Source organism: Poecilia reticulata, chromosome 2 (genome assembly GCF_904066995.2).
Source record: "Poecilia reticulata chromosome 2, P_reticulata-male-v2, whole genome shotgun sequence".
Lineage (NCBI taxonomy): Eukaryota > Metazoa > Chordata > Actinopteri > Cyprinodontiformes > Poeciliidae > Poecilia > Poecilia reticulata.
In genome coordinates, this window is record NC_088831.1 from 30,931,703 (window position 1) to 30,955,392 (window position 23,690).

Below are 23,690 nucleotides of genomic sequence, written 5' to 3' on the forward strand. Positions count from 1 at the left end.
CTGCGTACAAAACGAGTGAGGAAAGCTTTGTGCATGGAGGACATTGAAGGGCTTTTTCATTATGCGCAGAGCTGGGGAGAATTGCTGCAGTCCAAATTCCTTTTTTGTGAGAGGACAATTTACAACTCGGCAATAGAGCATTTTTATGCGCCTCCATCGCCTGTCATTGGATGCCACTGGTCATGTGTGAGAGGCAAACGTCTTCATGGCCCTTTTCCTGATTTCCCAGGCGACTTTTACCCCCTCACTGCATTCTGCGTCCATACGGCGTTAAAACCAAAACGAGTCAGACGCCTTTTTTGTTTTTTCCCCCCTCGTTTAAAATCTCTGACCGTTCGTTTTATAAAAGCGTCTGATCTGATAGGCGCATTTTTTTTTGTGTGCGCACACTTCGAGCTCCCGAGATGAGCGGCACGAAAACAGCTCCTGCTTTATCCCTTCGTCCATTTGCAGAGAAGCAGCAACAGCTCATCGGGGCTTTGCTCAAAATGCGCTGCTTTGGCAAAGATGAAAGAATAAAAGCGGATTTTCTGCAGAATGCAGGTAAGATTTTCACGTGTGTGGCGCGCCTGTGCACGTGCGCTGCCTGACAGCTTCCTGTTTCATTAGTCATGTAAATTAGCAGTGAGGTAATGCCACTTAGGTGATTTCGTGTGATGCGACGTGTGCTAAAATGTATTGGGATTGTTGTTTAGCTGCAGAGATGTTCAAAGCTAACGGATTGAAATCATTTACTGTTAATGCATCCTGAAAGAAAAACAAAAAGTTTGACTAATAAACAATTAACATTTTTTTTTTTATCAAGCAGCTTGTTTACAATGTGCTGAAATGTTGCTCGGATTTCCGACTGGTCTATCTATTAACCTAGATTGTATTCTTTAACTGAACATTTCCCCAGTTGCCTTTTTACTACACATGCATGCTGCTTATTTCATTCCCATATGTGTCAAATCTGAATGCATTTTTATGCTTGGGAGTCAATAAAAACTACAAACTAGTCCGCTGTAACCCTCACGCTACCACAATTCTCGAATCCTGTGCTATGTTGGACACATAAGAGGAGCCCTTTGTTAATATATTCCACATTTGCACAGTCCAACATAAGAAGTCCAGTTCTCAGGGCTGTTTTCAGCTGCTTGGAGACGAGGCCAACTGAACAAAGACAGTATTTCACTGCAGCCTGACAGGCAGCTGCGAAAGTATTTACAGCCTTACTGCAATGCGGCAAAATGGACTCTGCAACGGGGGACAGGCGCAAAATAGAAGCTAGAGAAAATTAGGCAGCGCTTACTTTGACCATTCGTTTATGGGTTTTAAGGATATTACTTTAAATACTAGAATAGAATTAAACAGGTGGATCGTCTCATATTTCAAGCTGATATGCTTTTTCATACTGTGTTTGATTATTTACCATTAGCGTGATATTTGGAGAGAGGCCGTTTCAAGCAAATTGTGCTTTTTTTATGTCATTAGCTATTTATTTATGCATTTTGACTTCAATTTACATCGGAATATCATTTTTAGATGTTTTATTTGTTTCATTTCATTCAAAAAATGCTTTAATTCTGATATATTTTTGGCTCACAATTTTCCTTGACAATTATTTAACAGCAAAAATAAGTGTTTTAATGATTCTGTCACCTTTTAGGCACTTGGAGTCAGAACATATGACAACATTGCATTTGCGTGACCTCACCTTTTGTTGTATCATATCATCCTGAATACATCTGAACATACAGCAAACCAATTGAACTTTTTCGTTGGGTCATTTGATATTTGAAATGACAGATGTCTTTATTCTCAGCTTTTCATTGTTGAAAAATTACTTTTCTTCTACTGAGTCTCTTCTGCATCACTGAACATCCTGCATTACCATAGCTGTTTGGCCCTGCTGTGCAGATACATCAGCAGTGGGAAGGGCTGGTAGAATTCCAGCAGGAGGCGCTGTTGCCCAACACTCAAACGCTCACCTTCTTCAAACGCTGCTACTTGTGAACAGTGAGTGGCCGAGACAGGAGTCACGTGATCAAACTCAGCTCTGAGTGGGATTTAAAAAAATTTTTTTTGTTAGTTTTAGATTTTTTCCGATGATCTTTAGCTGCTTCGAGTGATGCAAGATCAACAAAAAAACCACGTGGGCGCATTTTACATCATGCGGTCACTTCTTTGTGCAGACAGAAAGTGGCTTCATTTTTTATTACATAAAAAAAAAAAAAAAAAAAAAAAAAAATATATATATATATATATATATATATATATTTTTTTTATATGTACTTAAAACTTAAACAGCCAAACAGCGTGTTTAGAGTTAGAATCTACAGGTAAAGGAACGAATCAGTAATTAAGACAGCAGTGCATGCATGTAAGCGCATTTCGGCAGACATTGGAGACCTTCTAGTTGGTCAGAATGTGATAGGAGGAGCAAATATGCGCTGCAGCCAGAGATTGGAGGGAGAATGAATGACATCAGCCTCGCGACAGGCTCGCTTGTGAAAGAAATGCACTTGAGAGACTGTTTAGAAGGAAATTAAAGGGCTGGAGCTTCACCACAGACCCACGCTTGAATGAAGAATAAAACAAACCTGCATTATTAAATCAAATAACTTAGCACCCATCATTTTGCATTATTATTAATATCAATGATTACGTGTTAGGATTGCAAAATTAAATGGCCTGTAGTTGAAATTAAGTAAGTCGTATCTTTTTTTTTCTCTCTCTCTCTCTCCCTCTCTATCTCTCTGGTTCTTAATTTCGGCTCTTTTTCCCCTCCTGCGGCTCACATTAATGCAATCTGCATTATTGAGTAAGTGCAACTTTGAGGATTATTTATGGGCCCGCGCGGCGTTGTGAATGGCTGTGAGGAAGCACGTGACGCCATTAAAGTTTGTTTTATGGCCTGGGACTTGACAAGCCAAAATATAATTCTCATTGTGTATTAGTGAGCGCGTCCAGATGGGCTGGAATAGTGTTCCCAATGACAGACAGAGAGGGAAGCTCCATCGGGCTGAATTTTTATCCTCCTTCACAGTGGATGCGTTTTGGCGCACGGTGCGCCATGTGTTGCGGTCTCCGTGGTAAGCTCTGTTTTATCATTGTGCTATATGGGCGTGTGATGTCACATGCGTAATGCTCAGACCGAGCCGTTTCCTGTCTGTAAAAGCTGGGGCTGCGCAGGGCTGGAAGCAAACGCAGCTAGCTGCTGAGAGGATGTTGGGCTTGATGTTGTTACTTTGGATCGAATCGCCCTGTTAGAAAGCAGCTTGGGAAGCCAAGCTAAGCTGTATGTTTCGGATTTTATGATGCAAATCTAATGTTTTCTATTTATTGCGTTGAAAAGTCAAAATTCACTTGCCTGCCTTGATTGTCTTACATTTTACCAGATAAGGACATGAAGAAATTTGGGGTTGGGACACACAGAAGTTATTCTGTGTCACTTTTCCCCACAACGTATTGTATTATTAATATTATTTATATTTTGCCTGTGATGCTTTTATATATAATAAATAAAACATGCGTCATTTGCAGTCCACTAATTAACATTTCTACATTTGCTAATTTTTTTTAACTTTAAGGGAATTCTGGCCTAAACATTTCATTTGTATTTATTCGTCAATGACCTAATAGTAAGACATACTGCAAAGTTCATCGACAATTTGAGGTTTATTTAGCTTTTTATTTTCAGTCAATTCTGTTTCTTCGCTGTGCAACACGCTGTGTCACCACTTTCTGACCGAACAAGCTGTGAGAATAATTGAAAAGCTGTTCAGACACTCTGGCTGGCCTTTGCTTTAGCTCAAGCTGCAGGAAACGCTGACTTTATCGTCCCCTTTGTTGTCAGGCTCTCGGCTTTGACCCGTCTAAAGGACTGGCAGGGGAAGGTGAAAGGCAGGTCAGGGCGTCTTAAAAATGTTGAAACACGAAGTGGGAAACGTGAGGTTTTTACCCAGATTATCTTTTGCTTGTTGTATTTTCAGCTTTTACATCGGTTGTTGTTTAAATTGATGACTCTGGCACAGAAAAAGACCCTTATTGGTCGTTTTTTTAAAAAAAATTTCTTTCTTTTATTTTTCTGTTAAATTAATTTCTAAAACATAGAGCTTATTCACAAAAACTGGCTTTCAAATCCCTGTGCTTCATTTTGATTTTATTATGACTTTTAATTCTCTTAAAAAAGACGACAAAACATTTACACCATTTTCAACTTTATCGCTAAGCAGTAAAAGTTAAATATGCCAACTAAGTTATTTATTTATTTTTTTATTTATGATCGTGATCGAGTTTTTTTAAAGCAAAAGTTTAATTCGAAAATTTGGTTTTCGAATTGAATAAACAAACCGCCATGAAAACATTTTACTATTAATTGTTATTCTAATGTTGATTGGTGCCACTTTGACAAATACGTACGTCTGCTGGGTTTAAAGAATGAATTGAACAGAATTTCTTAGTTTTATTTAATTTGTAGAACAATTTCTCAGCGCAGGCCTCTCTCCGTGGCGCGCCTCCCTGCTTTGGCGAACGGCTGGCGAGGGCTTGGTAAACTTTTGGACCCCTTTCAGCTGTCAGGAGCAGCAAAAATAATTAAAGTTTTTGATAGTTTTGTAAATGATTCGGTTTGACCCTGCTGGCCTTTAGCCTCATCTTTCGGCCCGTCGGTGATAAGAGCCTCAATATGATCCAGCAGCCAAAAGAAGCGTCTGGGGGTTTATCTCCTCAGTGGTCCAGAGCCTTCGGACAATAGGCTCAACGTTCAATCCCAACGACAAGTTTGGAAAAGTAAAACCTTTTCTCAGATATGTAAAACTTTTTTCCCCATTATTTTTGTTTCTCTTTTTTTTTTTCGTAGGAGGAGTGAGTTTCTGTATAGGGATGAACTTGAGATGAATAAAAGGGGAACCGAAGATTACTGAAGGTTTTTTTGTTTAATTATTATTTTATTTTTACATTTTTGACCAGAAGTAGTCATTATTTATTTATTTACAATCAAAAGTGTTTTATTTTTTAACAAATCAGCAATACAACAGTTATGGTTTTAAAAAATGGGCAAATGTGCAAAAACTGAACAGTTTTTTTAATTTTTTTATTTTTTATGCTTTCAGTCGTTTGATATATAGTGGTACTTTTGCACCAGTGTTAAAGTACGCATTGGACTAAAACCTTCAGTTTTTAGTCCAAATTTCATGGCTTCTTCCAAATTACCAATATCAATTCCAAGATAAATTTTAAAAACTTTGGTTGATGAAAATGGGAATAAATTCAGTAAATTTGACTCATAGTAGGACTGAGCCCATAGCCTTTCCTATATTTTGACAAGAAGTAAAAATGAATCACGGTTATTCCAATGCATTTTACATGCATTCAGTTCCCTTATTTGAAACTTTGTGTTTTCACATTTTTGAGTCTGCTGAGTGGTTTCCACTGTGATAATTTATTGGGTAATTGCAATTTGCACATTGAATATAAAAAGACATTGTAATCGTCCCAGTCGCTTTGCAGATATGAATAGTTTTGAACTTTTGTGCTGTATATATACATACATCATTGTATATTTTGTACATACTTTATTTTCCTTCATTAATATTTTGGCATGTTGGCCTAACAGAAGCTTTTCAACACACTATTATCTTATCTTATCTTATCTTATCTTATCTTATCTTATCTTATCTTATCTTATCTTATCTTATCTTATCTTATCTTATCTTATCTTATCTTATCTTATCTTATCTTATTTGTGTGCTTTTTGCTAGATGCATGAAACAAAAAAGATGTCTAAAATTGGAGAGTCTCGCTTCCCGTCGTCTATATATACCCTGTAGAACCGAATTTGTGTGATGGAATCAGAGTCACAGATTCGTTTCTAGGGGAGTATATGGTCGATGAAAAAACTTCGATTCCTTGAGTTATGGGTGTCTAAGGCTGCTGAGGGCCCAAAGTGTTGTTACAGTGATAGCGCTGGTAAATTTTAACAGCACATTACTCACAGAAACTCTATATGATTACGATGAGAGCGAATAATCTGATCAGGAAAGTGTCTGTTTTGGAGTTTACTGTTTCTTTTTTGGAGTGAGGCTCCAAATGCATTTAGTAAAAGAAGCTGCAGCCCGCTCCAGCTGTGGCTTTTGGCTCCTGTGTCTCCACATTATTGATTTGCAGAGAGGAGTGCTGTTTCTGCCACTGCCCAATGGGATCCTGAGACAGTTTTAAAAAGAGAGAGAGATAGAGAGAGAGATAGAGAGAGAGAGAGAGAGAGAGAGAGAGAGAGAGAGAGAGAGAGAGAGAGAGACAGGGGCAGATGAAGGGATGAGATTGGTGTAACTTTTGGATGACCCCTTCATGACAAAGACACTGTCCATCAATTGTCCCCAGTCATTATTTCACTGCTTTTATGCCAAGGGGCTTTTTGTACCTTTTGTTGCTTCCTCTGTTGAACACCATGCCTTCAAGAAACTGATCTATCTTTATGTGTAGATATAGATGGATACTTGGATAAAACATCCACATGCAAGACTTTTTTTGTGTTAATTATTCCTCTATGTTCCTTTTCTCAAAACAACACGTGGATTTGAATTTGTGTTTTGCGTGCACATGTAACTTCCAGTGTTTATTTCTCTGTCGATGTGCAGCAGATTAATATGTTTGTTTATTCTCATGAGTCTTATCTAGGTGTGTCTTCATTTAGGCAAAAGCGCGTTCGGTTGTATGTTTACTCGTGTTTGGACCCGCATCACCTCCATTGGCCGCTCTGGTCACATGGTTCGCTAACTTTATTCAGTTGACACCAAGTAGGAGGGCTCTATGGAGGAGAGGAAAAAAAGACAACTCGAGAAAAATTAGTATTTTCTACCTTCAGAAATTAATGGCCATGAGTTCGTATATGGTGAACTCTAAGTATGTGGATCCCAAATTTCCTCCCTGCGAGGAATACTCGCAGAATAACTACATACCTGAGCAGGGCTCGGACTTCTACAGCCCGGCGCAGGACGCGGACTTCCAACACCCAGGGATCCTCTACCCGCGGTCAAACTACACAGAGCAGCCGTTTAGCTGCAGCACTGTGCCGGACTCCGCGGTGCAGCCACGAGGTCAAGCCGGCCACACTGCCCACTTTGACGCACAGACTGAGCAGGGCCCCCCGGTCCAAACGGCCGGACCTCGGACTTGTGGGCAGCAGCAAAACGCAAAGAGTCAAAATGGGCTCCAAGCCAAGCAACCTGCAGTAGTTTACCCCTGGATGAAGAAAGTTCACGTAACTACCGGTAAGATTTACCTCCTTTTTGCCTCCTGGTAGTTATAGGAAGTCATTTAATGTAATATTTATGGGCGTCTTTGAAAGGCCCAGACAATTACACAAGTCATAAATTTTTATAGCTCAGGAAATAGGCCACAGAAAGCTTCTGAGAGAACATACTAGCCGCTAGTGATTTTATTTAATCTGAGGGAAATCTGTTTAAAACCATATTTTAAAAGAAAAATAAAAAAACAGGGAGCTTTTTCGTTGGGGTTGCTTTCCTTAAAGTTTTTTTCTTTTTTCTTTTTTATTGCGCACTGCTCACACCTACTTTCTGCTGTAGCATGTTGTTTTTGTCTTCATGCTCCACTTGGCAACATTTGGTGACTCTATTTCTGCTCTCCTTCTTCCACTTCTTCTTGTTTTTCCAAACCAGTGAACCCGGACTACACGGGATCAGAGCCCAAGCGCTCCAGAACCGCATATACCCGGCAGCAGGTCCTGGAGCTGGAGAAAGAGTTCCACTTCAACCGGTACCTGACCAGGCGGCGGCGGATCGAGATCGCCCACACACTCTGTCTGTCCGAGAGGCAGATCAAAATCTGGTTCCAGAACAGGAGGATGAAGTGGAAGAAGGACCACAAGCTGCCCAACACCAAAGGCAGATCGGCGCCGGCCTCCGGCCATCTGCAGAACATTCAAAAGGACAACCAGACTGATATAACAGCGCTATAAAGGACAGAGGTGGAGGATTCAGGACGAATATTTGTACATAAACGAAGACAAAGGCTGCATTTTGACTTCTGCATGGACTGATGTCGTTTGAGCATTATTTTTTAATTTAACAAAAAATATCCCAGCAACTTTGACTCAAGACTGTGTCAGAAAATCAATCATTTGGTATTACTGAGAGGTTTCAACTTTTTTTTTTTTTTTTTTGCATTTTAGTTTTTTTTAATTTTGTTTTATTGATTTCCTCACAGCCATGAAAACATTTTTTTTTCTTTTTCTGCACATTTCTTTGAATATAAAAACCCGTTCACATTCACGAATTTAAACATTTTTTCCCCTCTCACGTCAATATTACGTTGCCATATATATATTTTATTTTATTATAATGCAGCAATGAGGCAAATAGATAAAAATTCCACATATTTTGTTTCACTTTTTTCATCCACGAAAACGCACAACTTAGGTACTTGAAGCAAACGATATTTACATAAACACTCATTGACCTTTCCTTGCAAAAAAAGCAACTTTCTTTTCGTAACTTGTTTGTTTTAACTTATTTTGTAAAAAATGTTCGTAGCTCGTATATTATTCTCAGACCTAAGACATTCCTGCGCGTGAAGGATTCCGAGTGCCCTTATAAATCTCTCCTGACACCTTTGTAAACAGTGTACATTTTCAGAAAACTCTCACATGAAAGATCATTTGTTCTTGCATGGCACCAAATCTGTATTTCTTTCTGAGCATATTCCCAAATCCTGAATATTTAGGAATATATATCTATGTTTTCCTTGATAATTCGTTATTTATTTGATAACATTTTTTTTACATTTTCGCGTAGCACACACTTTCATTAAAAACACTTTCGATCAAAGTTTTTATTATTTTTTTTTACATAATAGGTTTGATTCTTGTGCATTTTTAGTTTTTAATTACAGAAGGGAATCTTTTAAAAAACCAAACCAAACCGAGGGCGAAGAGGGAACTTCTTTCAGGTTACGTTTCCAGGCAGATATTTCTTGTTTTAGACCGTCATTGTCCTCAGACAACAAGAAAAAAAAAAAAAAAAGACCCAGAAGTTTTCCCAGTATGAAAGTCTCTTTTCTAAAGTCTTCCTCAACAGAGAGCTGAAAAGGTATTTGAACCGAAGAGCGACAAAAGCAGCAGAGGCAGGTTCATCCAGGGGACACATTTCAGCCGCAAGGACTGACCCCAGCACCCCCTGACCCGCCGGACAGGCAGCTTTTTCTCTCCCAGGCGCTATTTTTGTTTGGATGGGGGGGAAAAAAACAAAAAGCCAGTTGGACAGTTTAAAACAAAGCTAGACCTGATTCACAGTAAAGGGCCAGTCAGTTCCACAGTCCTACTCGTATTTTAACAGTATTTATATTACCACCCCTCCCTCCCCTGTCGAGAAGGCTCTGATTTGTATTTTGTCGTATTGCATTAATCAATATGCAATTTTTTCATCAATTTTTATTTTTGTAAATGCTTTTTACCTTGTACGGTGCTTTGAAATGTGAGAAGTATATATATAAAAAATAAAGATTTCTACTGATTATTCATTTGAGTATTTGGCAAAAATGTTCTGTCTCCTGGATGCTTATTTTCTTCACGCGGCAAAGACAAACAAAAGACAGATTTCGAGGAAACGACGCTTCCTTAACCGAAAGTGGTATGTACGATCTTTGCGATTGTTTAAAGAAATCTGCAGCTGTTGGAATGGAATTGCAATACTTTTTGTTTATATATACTTTTTGTTTATATATATATACGGTTTGCGTGTTCGCAAGATTCGATCACCATTTGAAGCTAAGCACGTGGAGCATTTTAGAAAAAAACTCACAAATGGAGCAAATGCGCGCTGCGTGGGCTTATAAGGGAGGCCCTGGGAAATTATGACTTTTACTAACAAAGAATGTTTCACTTGCACGACAGCGGAAAGCTCTGTTTTGACACAAAAGGGGGCTCAGTCTTCTGTGTTTCTCGTTTTCAGGTGTGATTTATTTTTATTTTTATTTGTGAACAAACTCTTTTATACGAGTGTTTCACCACACCAAACGCAGGCGCAGGTTAAGAAAGGATAAATTACAACAACACACTACATGTATAAGGACTTTTATTTAACTTAGGTTAGACAAAGAATATATAGATTTGCAGCGAAGTCTTTAAGGAAAGGGTTTGAAAAATGTCGAAAAGACCTAAAAATTTTCAAGGTGATCATATTAATCATTTGCATACTTTTGTTTATTTTTTATTTCCCAGATGAATTTAAAATAAATAATAAAAAAAAAAATCAAGAGATGTGGCCACTCAAGCAGTATAAGACATTGATTAAACTACATAATAATATCTAACACCCCTAATAACCACAACAAATTTGTAATCAAGTGAAAAGCCCAGTTTGCTCTTATCAGCAGGAGCGCATACTGTGCGTAAAAACTTCTTTGTTTAACTGTGCACAGTTAATTCTCTTGCTTATGTTTTTATTCCAAAGGAAGCGTTATTTAAGTCTTACAAATAAAATTAATAAGAATTTTCACGTCATACTCCCCAGTTAACTAGAACCCAGATAAAAAAAACAAAAAAACAAAAAAAAACTAACACATATCTCTCCAATACCACATTAATCAGCTGTGACTCTTTTCCAGTTTTACCACACAAAGACACAGAGTAGAAATGAATACTTTATTTGAGCTGTGGCTTTATTGGGGATGACTCTCTGCAGCGGTGACCTCCGACCCCCCACACTACAGAATCAGCTCTGATCCAAACAAAGCGGCCATAAACAGACATGTGGAAAGACAATCCGCAGCCGCACGCCCCCCAACCCCCCATCTCTATATCATCTAGATTGGGTCATGCTCACAAACTGTAATGTGCAATATAAACATGTCATAAACATGCAGAGGTAAAGGGATGCATGCACATGTGATCTCGGGGACTTAGCATGCCTTATTAGTCTATTAGCACAACTGTGATGCGAGTGGGTTTCAGTTTATGGAGGAATCCCTCCATGCAATCTGAAGCTGCTGGAATCGCAACAAGAATTGGAAATAAAACGCCCCTCAGTTATCAGGTCAGAGCAGCCTACTATACTATACAGCGTGCAGCCACACTGACCTACATGTCTGAACAGCAATAAATGGGAGCCAAAGGCAGTGCCATTTTCAATGACACTGCACCCAGTGCAAAGGAACAGCGCCGCTGCTCTCCATCCGGCCATATTTGATTTCCAGCTGTTGGTTTCGCAGAAGCTTCTCTGAGCCAGACAGGCAACCGACCAACCAACCAGCCAACCAACCAACCAACCAACCAACCTCCCCCCCTTAAGATATATTAAAGTGCGCCGTCTGCATTCAGAGATATAATCCAGAGACTATACCACTCCGCTTCTCTGTTCTCCAACCACGTGATTGTCTAAATAATTAATGCAGCACGTCCCCCTAGAAACACGGCGTCGTCATTAATCGCAAGGACTCTATCAGAGTTGAAAACTGAAGAGATCCCCCCTCCAAAGAAAATAATATCCGATACTCGGCGCGACTGTTAGCTGCGGCTCTGAACCGATGGATGCTCGGGTAGGTAAATATTTCAGCATTTTTCATGTCGCCTCAGCTTGGCAAATGACGATATCAAATGTCTGTGATATTTGATGAATTGCGCCTCCTTTCTCTGATGTGTGCGCTCCTGCATAGGTGCAGTTGTTTAGACTGTGGTCTACGGTCGCTGTAAGCGCATTTCTTCCCTGTTTTAAATAATATTAAATGTCTGCTCCAGTTCCAGAGATGACTGGTTTGCTTGTCTCCGCATAGACATTTGACTAAATGTCGAGGAGTAAATTGCTGGAGCCTAAAGTCGTTTCTGTAGAGAAGATGGAGTTTTAGCTAATTTATTTCTCATTTCGCGTCAGAGTTTTATTGTATCTTAAGCACACGCGCAAAAAAAAAAAAAAAACGTGGACTGAATATTTTTCATACGGGAGCTTTTAAAATGAAGCAAGGATGTGATTTTTAAGGTAATTTTAATGTATAGTTTACTACAGCAGAAGATGAATAACTTCTCGTGTACCTTTTGTATTTTCGGCCATTTTTCTCCCCCGGTATTATTTTTATTCTTAGAGTGGCATGATTTGCTCTCAGTTCCTCAGAAGTGCTGGAAGTTTGGACAGCCTGACAGCTCTGCCTCCTTGTAAATCACTCCCAGTAATTCCTGAAAGGGTGCGAGCGAGCCTGTTTGGGGGGCCGGCCGAAAACTGTAAATCTCTCACTTTTATTACCCCTCTGAACATATGCCGGCGACGCTGTACCAGCCCTGCAACCCCCTTTTTTTTTTCTTCTTCCCTTGTTCTGCAGCGACGACATCCCGCCGCTAAACCAAGCAGCCAGCCTGCGGCTTTGAAATCCTCCTCTGCTAATCCAGTTTGGTTTTTCCAACGCATTTGATGTTTTTTTACTTGGCATCGAACATTCCCTTTATTTAGTGATTAATGCGCAAAACAACACAGGAGAAGGCAAGCGTGCTCTTGTGACTCTTTGTGCTGCATCCATGGTGTTAAGGCAGACACACACACACACACACACACACACACACACACACACACACACACACACACACACACACACACACACACACACACACACACACACACACACACACACACACACACACACATAACAAACGCGGGATGATAATTTGCTTTATTTGAATACAATCCACGACCAGCTGCAAGAGAAGCTCACATGTCATTTATTTCATAAATTTTTTTTTTTTTTGTAAACCGCACATGTCAAACCAGTGTTCTGCAGGAACGCCACTCTCCATTATTTGGTGATACATAAAATGCGTCCTTTCTTCTTTTTATTACTAAATCCCTCCAAATATGTAGAGGTCCTGGATTTCTTGCAAAAAACGTTAGTACCAATGCAACGTGAAATGGACTTGACATTTTACACGAAAGCATTGCAAAAATGCTGAACCCCCCCCCCCCCCCCCCCCCCCCAAAAAAAAAAAAAACAAAACAAAAAAAAAAACAAACAAACAAAAACAATACCGATGGACTAAAATGGACACAGAGCGACAGAAAACATTCTGGAGTTGTAAAACTGAGGGGTGTTGCAGTCCTTCATATTCAAAGAAGAAGTAGGACCATTTTCCCAATCACACACCTCAGACGAGCACATAAACGCCACCCTTTATCAAAATGGACCGGTGAGGTAAGGGTTCCCTGCTTGAAGACGAGAACAAATCACGTGAACATATATGCTTGTATCTAAAAGGCAGTGCCATTTTATTTGTCATCATAAAATCTTCAGAAACAAGCCACCCCAAAAAAATCCCCAATCTACACAGGCCTATCCTCGATATCTCACTGGTTGATTGATTGCCAGTGGATTTTTTTTCTTCTCTCCTTTCCCCCTCTTCCTTGGAATAAGGATACCTTGTTCGCTTTTTTTATTGGTAGCTGAAAGCGAGTCCTTCCATTCTTTCGGGAATACTGTCTCCAACCGGTGTATGGAAATGTCTGAAAAACAGCAAGATCAGGTTTAGGACAGCATCGTCTGCAGACAGGGAGGAAAAAAAAAAAAGAGGAGTGAAGGATTTATTCTAGAAGCTGCACGGAGAGGAAGTCAGAGCTGAGAGGCAGCCGCTTTATGATGAATTGATTCGCAGGTAAGCAATTGCATGGCGAGAAAGCAACCTTTAACCGCGGGTTAATACAATGCAAAGGATTATTCATATTACGATGCATTCCGTCCAAGGAGGCGAGGCTCGTTAAATATGCGGATATGGAGCACCTATCTCTTCCTTTAACCGTTTATATAAAATGTATTTTTCCATTCAAATGGCATCGACAGATTGAGTTCTGCGCTTTTCAGCCCATCATGAAAGCCTGCTTAGAGGAGGAAGAAGAAGTAGAAGAAGAAGAAGAGGAAGGAGTAGGAGAGGAACTTTTCTTTTTTGACTCTTGGATCGTAAATCACATTAATTTGTTGTCTTATCGTCACACTGGCGTTTGGTGTGATTTATGTGGTTTCAGCTGTATGTGGCTTTGTCAAGCCTGCAACGTTGTATGTTTTGCACGGATTCATACTGGCGATTTCGACCAACAACAATAGATTAAAAAAAAATATATTTTTAAAGTTAATAATTCCACAACGGAATGTTTATTACCTCGTGTATCCACATTTTGTCTGTTGTTAAACAACTAGACAGGCGTTGAGACTAAACTTCAACTCATACGTGTTCTTTAATGTAATGCCAGAACGCGTGATTTCACTGCGGTACTACCTGACACATTTCTAAATTACGACCATTCTGTAGTAAACAGTAAATATTTCATCTTCAAATACTGAATTTGGAACAAAGGCTGATTGTTCTCCATTTCCTCCTTTATTTATTTTTATATGTTTTTTATTTAATCAAAATTACACCGGACTATTAAACTGAGATATTGAGGGAATTTCGGAAGGTCTGGATCGACTGCGTGAGATAATAACACTCCACTCCGAGTCCCGACGCATTGTGTGGAGCAAACTTACCGTGACAACGCGTAGGCGAAAAACACAGTTCTTGTGAAAAGGGAGGCTTGTCTGCTACTAGTAATTTAGGGTGCTCAACACCAACTGGAGGGCGCGTATTATCGACCGATCACAAAATATCACAAAATAAAATAAAATAAAAATAAGGAGCAGAATTTTTTTTTTTAAAGGGGAAGAAAGAAATATTTAAATCCCATCATGTTTTACGCATGGATCCTCATGGCGATTAAAAGGAAATAAATGAAAAATCTTGAGATTTATTTTTCCATCCGTTGGTATCCTCCTGCCTCTCTCAGCGCCCAGAAGCTGATCTGAATTTGGTGGAGACTTTTAGCTACTTGAAAGGGGAAAAAAAATCCTCGTTGTTCATTAAACTTTGGCTTAATACAGAATGACCCAAAGGTCACCTAAAAACGCTTATGGCTGCTGGATATTTGGCCTGTCGCTTTGTGCGAAAGTGCAGATGTAAGACTTTTCATTCTTCAAACAAGAAGTAAAAAAAAATAAAAAAAAATGGAATGGTTATTTTATGGTTTTTATTTTCTGTTACTCTCTTTTAAAGCTTTAAATTAACTGAATATTTGTATTTCAGCTAATATTAATTAAAAAAAACATAAATATTGAATGTCTAAATTATCATAAAATGCATATTATATTTTTATGCAAAATAAAATAAAAGAAATAAGAAAACAAAGAAGCAAGTCACCCAATGAGATTTTTTTTAACCCTTATTTGTGTTCCAGGTCACGATGGAGGCGGTGATGAATGCGTGAGCGACATAAAAGAGATCTGCGCAGATTTTGGTGAGTAACATTTCTTCAATTAATAAAGGAGATGCATAACTCAGCCAAGTGCTAACAAGGTGATTCGTTACTACACTGCACATTTACGCTCCAGCACAGGAGGCTGGAATCAAAGGCAGACGTGAAGGATGGCCTCGGCTTTGCATCTGCGCGTAATTCTTTACGCAGAGTCCCAGTTTCTGCACGTTTCAATTTGTTCCCAAACAAAAACAAGAATTAAATCCAGTTGGTGGGGAAATTTTTCCAGTCCATCTTTTTTTTTTTTTTTTAAACAAACTTTACTTGTAAAATAAAAATAAAATGCGTACATTGGGCAGGGGGAAAAAAGTAGGATTTTGGAATCGCAATTTTATCCAAAAGATGCTCCTGTAAATCACACTCTAAGGTTTAAAAACAGGCTCCGTTTTCCAGCCAGAGCTGCTGGCTCGCACTGCAGAGACGGACTGGACGCAGCATCGTTTATAAGCGGTGGAAACCTTGCCAGCTATGAAATGCTTTCCCTCAGACTTCCTCCTACGCACTTCTGAGGGGCTTCGGACTCACTGGGAGTGTTTTGCTTTTTCATTCCTCTCTAAGGCCGTTTTACAACCAGGACATTTGCGGCCATAAATTTCGCCGCGGTCCTCACTGACAGGTGTAATTGTAGTGCGCGGCAAAAACTGCAGACCCCCCGAAGACATCAATGTACAGTAAAAAGGAGTCTTTCTTTTGTTTCTACTTTGGTTTTTATTTATTTATTTTTATTTAGTTTGTTGTACTGAAATAGATAGAAAATTGGGAAAACAATTTGTGAAAGCAAAGTAAAATAGAAAAGTAGAAAATACATAATAGAATAAAATAAATAAATAAACTGTGAATAACACTGGGAACATAAAAACGTGACATGCGCAAGCCATAATGAAAAATTTATGTGCCACCAAATGTGCTACCTCTTTCACTCGCTCCCTCCCTTTCTCTCGCTCACGTGCACGCACGTTCACCTCGTGCACGCTCACGTACAGCCCACTCCCACCCTCTCCCCTTCATAATTCTTTTAATATCAGCCTCTCGCCTGCGTAAAAATGGACCCCTGAATGCGCGTGCACGGAACAACAATTAGTGCGCGGCGGGCTTTGTGAGGCCTGTGATTAGTGAAAAGGGCATTGTGTGTATGTGTGTGACAAATGCTGATTCAGCTTATTTGTGAACGACTACTAAAGCCTCCCAGAAGGTCCCTTTTAGTAAAAAGTTAAACTTTAACTGCTTTGTGGAAAGAAAAAAAAAGAAAAAAAAAAAGCCAAACGTCCAGACTTTGAAGCTGGTAAACCGTTGGAGTTTTGACTTAGAGGTTTTGAGGAGCAGCCACGGCGGTTCTCTTTGTGCGGTCCTGATTTTTGATTATTTGTCTTTCACATTGAAAATGGTGCAGCTGTAACAAGTGATGTGTTTCTGCCTACAGCTCACAGACTGGAGCAACTGTGGGAAACACCAATCACGTGAATAATCAACACCCATTTTGTGGCTTTGAATTCACAAAATGCAGAAGGCAACCTACTATGACAACTCTGGACTGTTTGGAGGCTACACCTACCCCAAACCAGATTCCTACAGCTATGGCCCTGCTCACCAGTCCTACCCTACTCCTAACATTGACACTGATTACCAAGGCTCTGTGTGTCCTATTCAAACCTCCGCGGTCAGGCCACCTCCAGCCCTTAAAGACAGTGACCTGAACGGGGACTGCATGCGGCAAAGCAGCAGTCAGAGCAACAACAACAGCAGCAGCAGCAGCACCAGCAGCAGTGGCAGCAGTCAAGCGAACAGTATTTCTGAGCAGCAGGTACCCCCACTGTCTGCAGCCTCCCCGAGCTCCAACAGCTCCACATCCCAGAAGAAGAAGTCTCCAAACAACAGCGCGTCGGGCCCGGCCACTCCGGCCCTCACCAAGCAGATCTTCCCCTGGATGAAGGAGACCAGGCAGAACTCGAAGCAGAAGAGCAACAACAACTGCACTGCTGCAGGTAGAGATCCTGATGGTGCGTATGTGTGTATGAGTGTGTGGATAGCATGCATGGCCAGCCTAAGGTATGGGCAAACTTTACTCTTATTGGTCCCAGGAGAGCATGCTGATGACACATATGCAGGAAAAGTTTCCAAAGCTGAAAGTCGTGTCAGCAGAGTCTTTGTGGAAATGACTCTCCATCTCCAAGCATTTTCCACTTTGGTCTAATATTTATAGCATAAACTACACTCAGCTGAGTAAAAACCTGAAAAAGTGTCTTTTAGCAGACCAAATATTAATTTCATTAGGAACATGGTGAACAATTTATACCACATCTGATCACATTCTTTCTCTTATGTTCTGAGCTCAGGCAAGCTTCATAGACTCATTATAACATATAAAACACTAGAATAAATCAAATATGTTAATAACAGGCATTATTTTTGAAGTGCTGTTAATTTACAAAATAATTTAAATTGGCTGACTTAATTGTAAGCATAGCATTCTGCATTATGGTCAGTTTAATTAATCTCTACTTTCTATTGAATTAAAAAAAAAAAAAAACTTAAGCAGGTTGAGGCCAGAGGTGCTGTTGTGGCTGGAGGGTGTAACTGGAAAGTTGCCCCCTAATGAAATCCTGCTTTGACCCTCATTCACCTGGCAACTGCAATCCCACTTTCTGGTTTATATGCGAGCTGGAAAATATGTTATTTTCCCCACAACATTTGCTTATCAAATTGCATCAAAATTTTGCAACCTTTAAACAACAGAGTTCTAAAAAGTTCATTTAAAAGACCATTTAAAAACCGTTAGAAAGACCATTAACTTTGTAGAAAAATATGAAGGATAAAGGAAAGACCAATGAATTATGCACAGTATTGTTTGTGCAAACAAGACTGAATTGTGAAGAGAGATCTGTTTGCATTTTTGCTATAAATGTTCAGATTCTGCAGATATTTCTCCAAATTTGGAAGCCACAAGCCATGATGTCTATTTCACATCTAAAAAGGAGTTTGATTTTCTATAAAAAACAATACAAACAAGTAATGTTGATTTAGGTCTTAAATCCAGTAGAAAAATTGGCTAAAGTTCATAAGTGTTGTTCCTTTCAACCTATTTGAAAGCCAGGTTAGCTAAGCTAACTTTATTTATTTATAAGTCACTTTAAAGAATAGCAAGAATTGAGTAAAGCATAACAGAGTAAAATACATTCAAAATATTGTTTAAAGATAATATAATACTTAGAAAAACATGCAGTAAATATTACTGAATAACATGAATGACACACTTAAGATAACATTAATAGTCTGGCAAATATTTTCATTCCAGTCTGCTGATTGGGAAACATGAGTCTGGAGTTAATATTTAGATTCTGTGGCCCTGGATGCCTCCATGTGTGGCAACGCCCCTGGCCTTGTTCAACCTTGAGCCGGCGCTGTTTGTGTCTGGGCCTTAACACGTTTACGCTTCAGACGAACTGCTTTTCGTGTTTGTACGGCAACGCTAAGATGCTGTAATTTGTCTCCTCAGGTGGGGAGGTGAGTGATGAGAAAAGCCCGCCCGGACCGGCCTCCAAGCGGGTCAGAACTGCTTACACCAGCGCGCAGCTTGTGGAGCTGGAGAAGGAGTTTCACTTTAACCGCTACCTTTGTCGCCCACGGAGGGTGGAGATGGCCAATCTGTTGAACCTCACCGAGCGTCAGATAAAGATTTGGTTTCAGAACAGGAGGATGAAATATAAAAAGGACCAGAAGTCAAAGGGGCTGGCGCACTCCCCGATGGGACACTCCCCGGACAGAAGCCCGCCGCTCAGCGGGCCCAATCACACCGGATACGCGGGCCAGCTCCAAAACGTGAACAGCTTGAGCTACGACGCGCCCTCGCCGCCGCCCTTCGCCAAGCCCCAGCAGAACATGTACGGCCTGGCCGCGTACACGGCGCCGCTGGGCGGATGCATCCCTCAGCAGAAGCGCTACCCGGGCTCCGAGTACGAACACCACAGCATGCAGAGCAACGGAGGCTTCGCCAACGCCAATTTGCAAGGCAGCCCCGTGTACGTGGGTGGGAACTTTGTTGATTCCATGCCAGCCTCGGGCCCCATGTTCAACCTCGGCCATCTCCCCCACCCATCATCCACCAGCGTGGACTACAGCTGTGCCGCTCAAATCCCAGGAAACCACCACCACGGACCGTGTGACCCCCACCCCACGTACACAGACCTCACCTCTCACCAAGTTTCTCAGGGAAGGATTCAGGAAGCGCCCAAGCTGACGCATTTGTAATATTATGACGTTTCTTGTGCGTGCGTGTGTATGTGTGCGTGTGTGTGCGTGCGTGCGTGCCAAATTACGTTGCGCTCTTTTTTATTACCTCACTAGACTATTAACTATGCTCCGAGTGAGCCGTGTGTACTATGACAGTATTATTGATATTATTATTAATGCTATTGTGTAATTATTTTCTAAATAATACAGCTTTGTCCATTTCTCTTAAAATTTGGAGAAGCTCTAGCCTGATTGTTAATAGTTCTTTTGTTGTCCCCCCCCCCCCTTTTCGTTTATTCTCATGTGCAATGCGCAATGTTTGACTGAATATTTCATGCCGTTACTTGAAGGTAAGTCTTGTAGATCACAAAAAGTAGAAGCTCATCCTTAGATGGAAAGATTTTTAGGGGGGAAAAAAAAAGAAGAAAAAATTGTCTGCTTGTTAAAGGATCTCATTTTTTTCCCTCACCCTATTTATTTATTGCGTCATTAATTTTGCATAATCCCGGCACTATAGCATATAGCCTATTTAATTATTTAATTGCTTTTGTATTGCACATTATTTATCGTTTATTATGCGAGTATTTATAAGTGTGGATTTCCGTGGCCAGATCGGACAGAGCGGTGCACTTGTTGGGCAAAACAGGGTTTGTGTATTTTTGTCAGAAATGCTACCAAGTATTGATGGCGGAAGGAGCATTTCGAATTGTATAAATCTGAGACAAATGGGGGCATTTTATAGCTAGTAAACATGTCCACGGTTAATCTCGTGTCAAAACCTTAAGCGAAACGTAGACTATCGAAAAATCAAATATTACGCACACCAGCATGTCATTTTGTGTAGTCCTTTGCGTTTCCTTTTTTTGTTGTTGTTGTTATAATTATTTGTCTTCCATTGTTATTCCATTCAGTTGGACACCCATAAATTTATGAAACCCCGATGATATTGAAATGTTATATTTTATTGTGTTTAACATTTTGTAAATAAAGTGCTTAAACTTGTATTTGCTCGTTGAGATTTGTTGGTCTCTGTACACAACGCCGCAGTGTCTCCTTGCTGCCACTGTAGCAGCGCGAAGAAGGTTTATTGACCCGCAGCCTTCACTGTACAGTCCAAACAGACAGAGACGATCAATAATTAGACACCAGGATATCTAAAACTCATCAGACGGCTCTATGCTCCCAACGTAAAGTGCATTTTAGCGGAATAAAAGGCTCTCGCTAATATTGATGTTTTATTGGTATGAAGGGAAGTGAGTCTATGGGCTTATTGCATCCTCCACATGTCACTTATCATATTTTAAGACTCGGCCACATGATTAGCCTTCCTCCCTCGTGCAATAGAAAGGACCAAATAAGCTCTTCCAAGTAAAGAGCGGAGAGTAACCGCTGGCGGTTTAATTGATTTCAAAATACTAATAAAGCAGATAGGTGCCAATAAAATAAACAAAAAGAGAGCGAGAGAGAAAGAAAAATAAAATACATGGTGGCACTTTGACATTGGGAGAGACGCGGCGATGTGTGTGTGTGTGTGCCTGAGAAAGAGAGAGAGGGGGTAGAAAGAGCAGTTCATCCTTTATTGCTCCTGGAGAGCCATTTCAAAGCTCATTAATCAAAAACTCGTCGCTTTCAGGCTCCTCGCTGATTCCCCCCTCCATGTGAACAAAGCATTTGCATTCCAAATCCAAGAAACACATTTCTAACCGAGCCAATCTTGAATGGTGGGGGGAGAGAATTTAAAAAGAGAAGGAGAGAGAGAGAGAGAGAGAGAGAGAGAGAGAGAGAGAGAGAGAGAGAGAGAGAGAGAGAGAGAGAGAGAGAGAGAGAGAGAGAGAGAGAATAAGATGTTCTGGTTTTCTATAAGATGATAGATCCTGCGATTTAAGAGCGCATGAAGGCAAATGAAACTCTTGTCACAGAAATGATCAGCGGCTTTAAATCTGCGCAGGTTCACAGTCACTTTCATTCCCTTAAACTTTCCCTCATGCCAGACAGCCGTCTGAGCGCGCAGTTAAAACAAATCCCTTCAAACAAAAGCTATTAAATTGATCTGATCTTTCAAAACAAAGAGTCATACTGAATCATTTGAGCTACTGGGGGGAGGCTGGGCTGCAAATCAGCCCAGTGTTCAGGGGACGGCGGCCATTTTACCCCCGCTGTGCTCTGATACGCCACTTTCTGTGCAGAGCAAGTCATTTAATTGAAATATGTCTCAAAAATAGGATTGATCATGAGGACAAAGAGTGACAGGCTTATAGATTAAAAAGGCAGCGAAAAAAAACCCATATTTTAATTAAAATATATAAAATCACGATTTGACAGTAAACATCTATTTTAAAAGCTAACTATTAAACATGGAGACAGAACAAGTAGTTTACATATGTATGAATGAATTAATTGGAAAATAATCAGCATCAGAATGTAACCGCTCCAAATAGGGCAAAGTGATTCTCAGATGATATTTACATCTCACACTGATAAAATAATTTGCTAAAATTGAGTCAATAAAACAAGTGTAACAATTTTAGTATTTTCTTCACTGAACTGTAATCAGGATCGCAGAGTATTTAATAGCCCAAAGACTCAAATAAATTGAAATTCAAGAAATTTACCAAACTAATTTTGCTCTTCTGCTTCATCCTACACTCTAAAAATAAAGACAAATTAAGAATTGGTTTTGATCAATGCATAAAATGATGCTCATCTAGACATTCTAACAAGCTGGCATGACAACCGTTTCCCTGACAACCGCAGCTAAGATGTGCCACACAGAAAGCAACTGTCTCAGGGTAAAGAAACTCGGCTTGCTTAGAAGTTTGACTTTAGCATTTACAGAGGGAGTAAACCAATTAAAGGTGGACACAATCATAAATTCTTGCCTCAACACAGAAATTATACCAGTTGCAAATGTAATGTGGATCTTTACTGAATTTATACAATTGAAACCATGAGTTTACATGCATAGAAGACAAATAACATCTTCTTACTGTCTAAATCAAAGTAAACATTTCAGTTATTTTCCCCCTAAATGTTATCGTAATTAAATGTTTTTATTGTTATAATTTTCTTCTTTTAAACTGTGTGATTGGACATTTTTGATATCATTTAGCTTCTCATAGTAGTTTGTTGTAATATTGGCCAATTCCTTTTGACATAACTGGCGTATCTGAGTCAGTTTTATGGGTCCCATTGGTCACACACACCATTTCATCTCTTCCCATAAATTTTCCATAGGAATGAGATAAGAACTTTGTGGTGGCCACTCCAAAACACTGACTTTAGTGTCCTTAAGCCATTTTTATTGTTATCTTTATTGTTGTCACATAGTGTTATTTTTGCATAGAATCTGTTTTGTGAAGTGCACCAGTCTCTCCTCCAGCAAAACAGCCACACAATAGGGTGCTGTCGCTCCTCTGCACCACCAAAATGATGCATGTCTTCCAAATTTAAAGACTTTGTTCCTGGGTGCATTTGAAAATCATAATCTTACTTTTTTGTTGAAATTGCTTTTATAGTAAGGGTTTCTTCCAGTCAGAATTACTTCAGGCCATTTTGCTAGGATTCATTTAACTAAAAATATCTATGCTCATTTGCACGCTTTGGCCAGCAGTTTTGGGACTGATACTGACATTTTGCACCAAAATGTTAGTATCACAGATACAGAACCCATCTCCTTCCTGAATGGTAAAAGATGGCTGGACATTTCCATAGTGTTTGTACTTATACTTTGAAGAAATTAATAAAAGAAACTTCTCTTTCGTTATTCTGACATTCAGCAAATAAAAATATTGTTGGTTATCCAAACTGATCTTTGTTTTATTTAACCTCAGACAGTCAAGAAAAAAACATGTCTTTTTATACCATGTAAACATAATATGCAGTCCTACATATAACAATCTGTTTGAACAGATATGCCAACCCTTTTGCACACAACAAAGGAGAACAGCAGCTGACTAACCAACATCTTTAATTTTTATCTTATAAAAATGTTTAGTTAGAATCTGTCACCTTATTGTTAAAATCCAGTCCTTATCCAGCTCTACATTTCCAAACAAATGTATTTTTTATGAAATTTTAATAGCACTAACTAAAACTTAATGTCCTCCAAGATTATTCTTTTAGTGTGACTGCGTACATCTTAGATCA

General features: G+C 39.7%; 2 protein-coding genes across 8 annotated transcripts; both read left to right on the top strand.

Moving 5' to 3' along the window:
- Window positions 1–66: 66 nt before the first annotated feature.
- Window positions 67–20,548, top strand: hoxd3a (homeobox D3a). 7 transcript variants are annotated; one of them, XM_081603390.1, is made up of 4 exons: window positions 67–543; window positions 15,240–15,299; window positions 16,738–17,314; window positions 18,811–20,548. In XM_081603390.1, the coding sequence occupies exons 3-4, from the start codon at window positions 16,816–16,818 to the stop codon at window positions 19,560–19,562; spliced, it is 1,251 nt and encodes a 416-aa protein (XP_081459516.1). In that variant the 5' UTR covers window positions 67–543; window positions 15,240–15,299; window positions 16,738–16,815; the 3' UTR covers window positions 19,563–20,548. The 7 variants fall into 7 exon arrangements, with proteins under 7 accessions (XP_081459516.1, XP_081459535.1, XP_081459528.1 ...); XM_081603409.1 differs by having other exon boundaries at window positions 16,738–17,299; XM_081603402.1 differs by lacking the exon at window positions 67–543 and adding an exon at window positions 2,318–3,074.
- hoxd4a (homeobox D4a) lies at window positions 4,284–9,519 on the top strand. Its single transcript, XM_008398888.2, has 2 exons — window positions 4,284–7,253; window positions 7,662–9,519. The coding sequence occupies exons 1-2, from the start codon at window positions 6,854–6,856 to the stop codon at window positions 7,958–7,960; spliced, it is 699 nt and encodes a 232-aa protein (XP_008397110.1). The 5' UTR covers window positions 4,284–6,853; the 3' UTR covers window positions 7,961–9,519.
- Window positions 20,549–23,690: the final 3,142 nt, after the last annotated feature.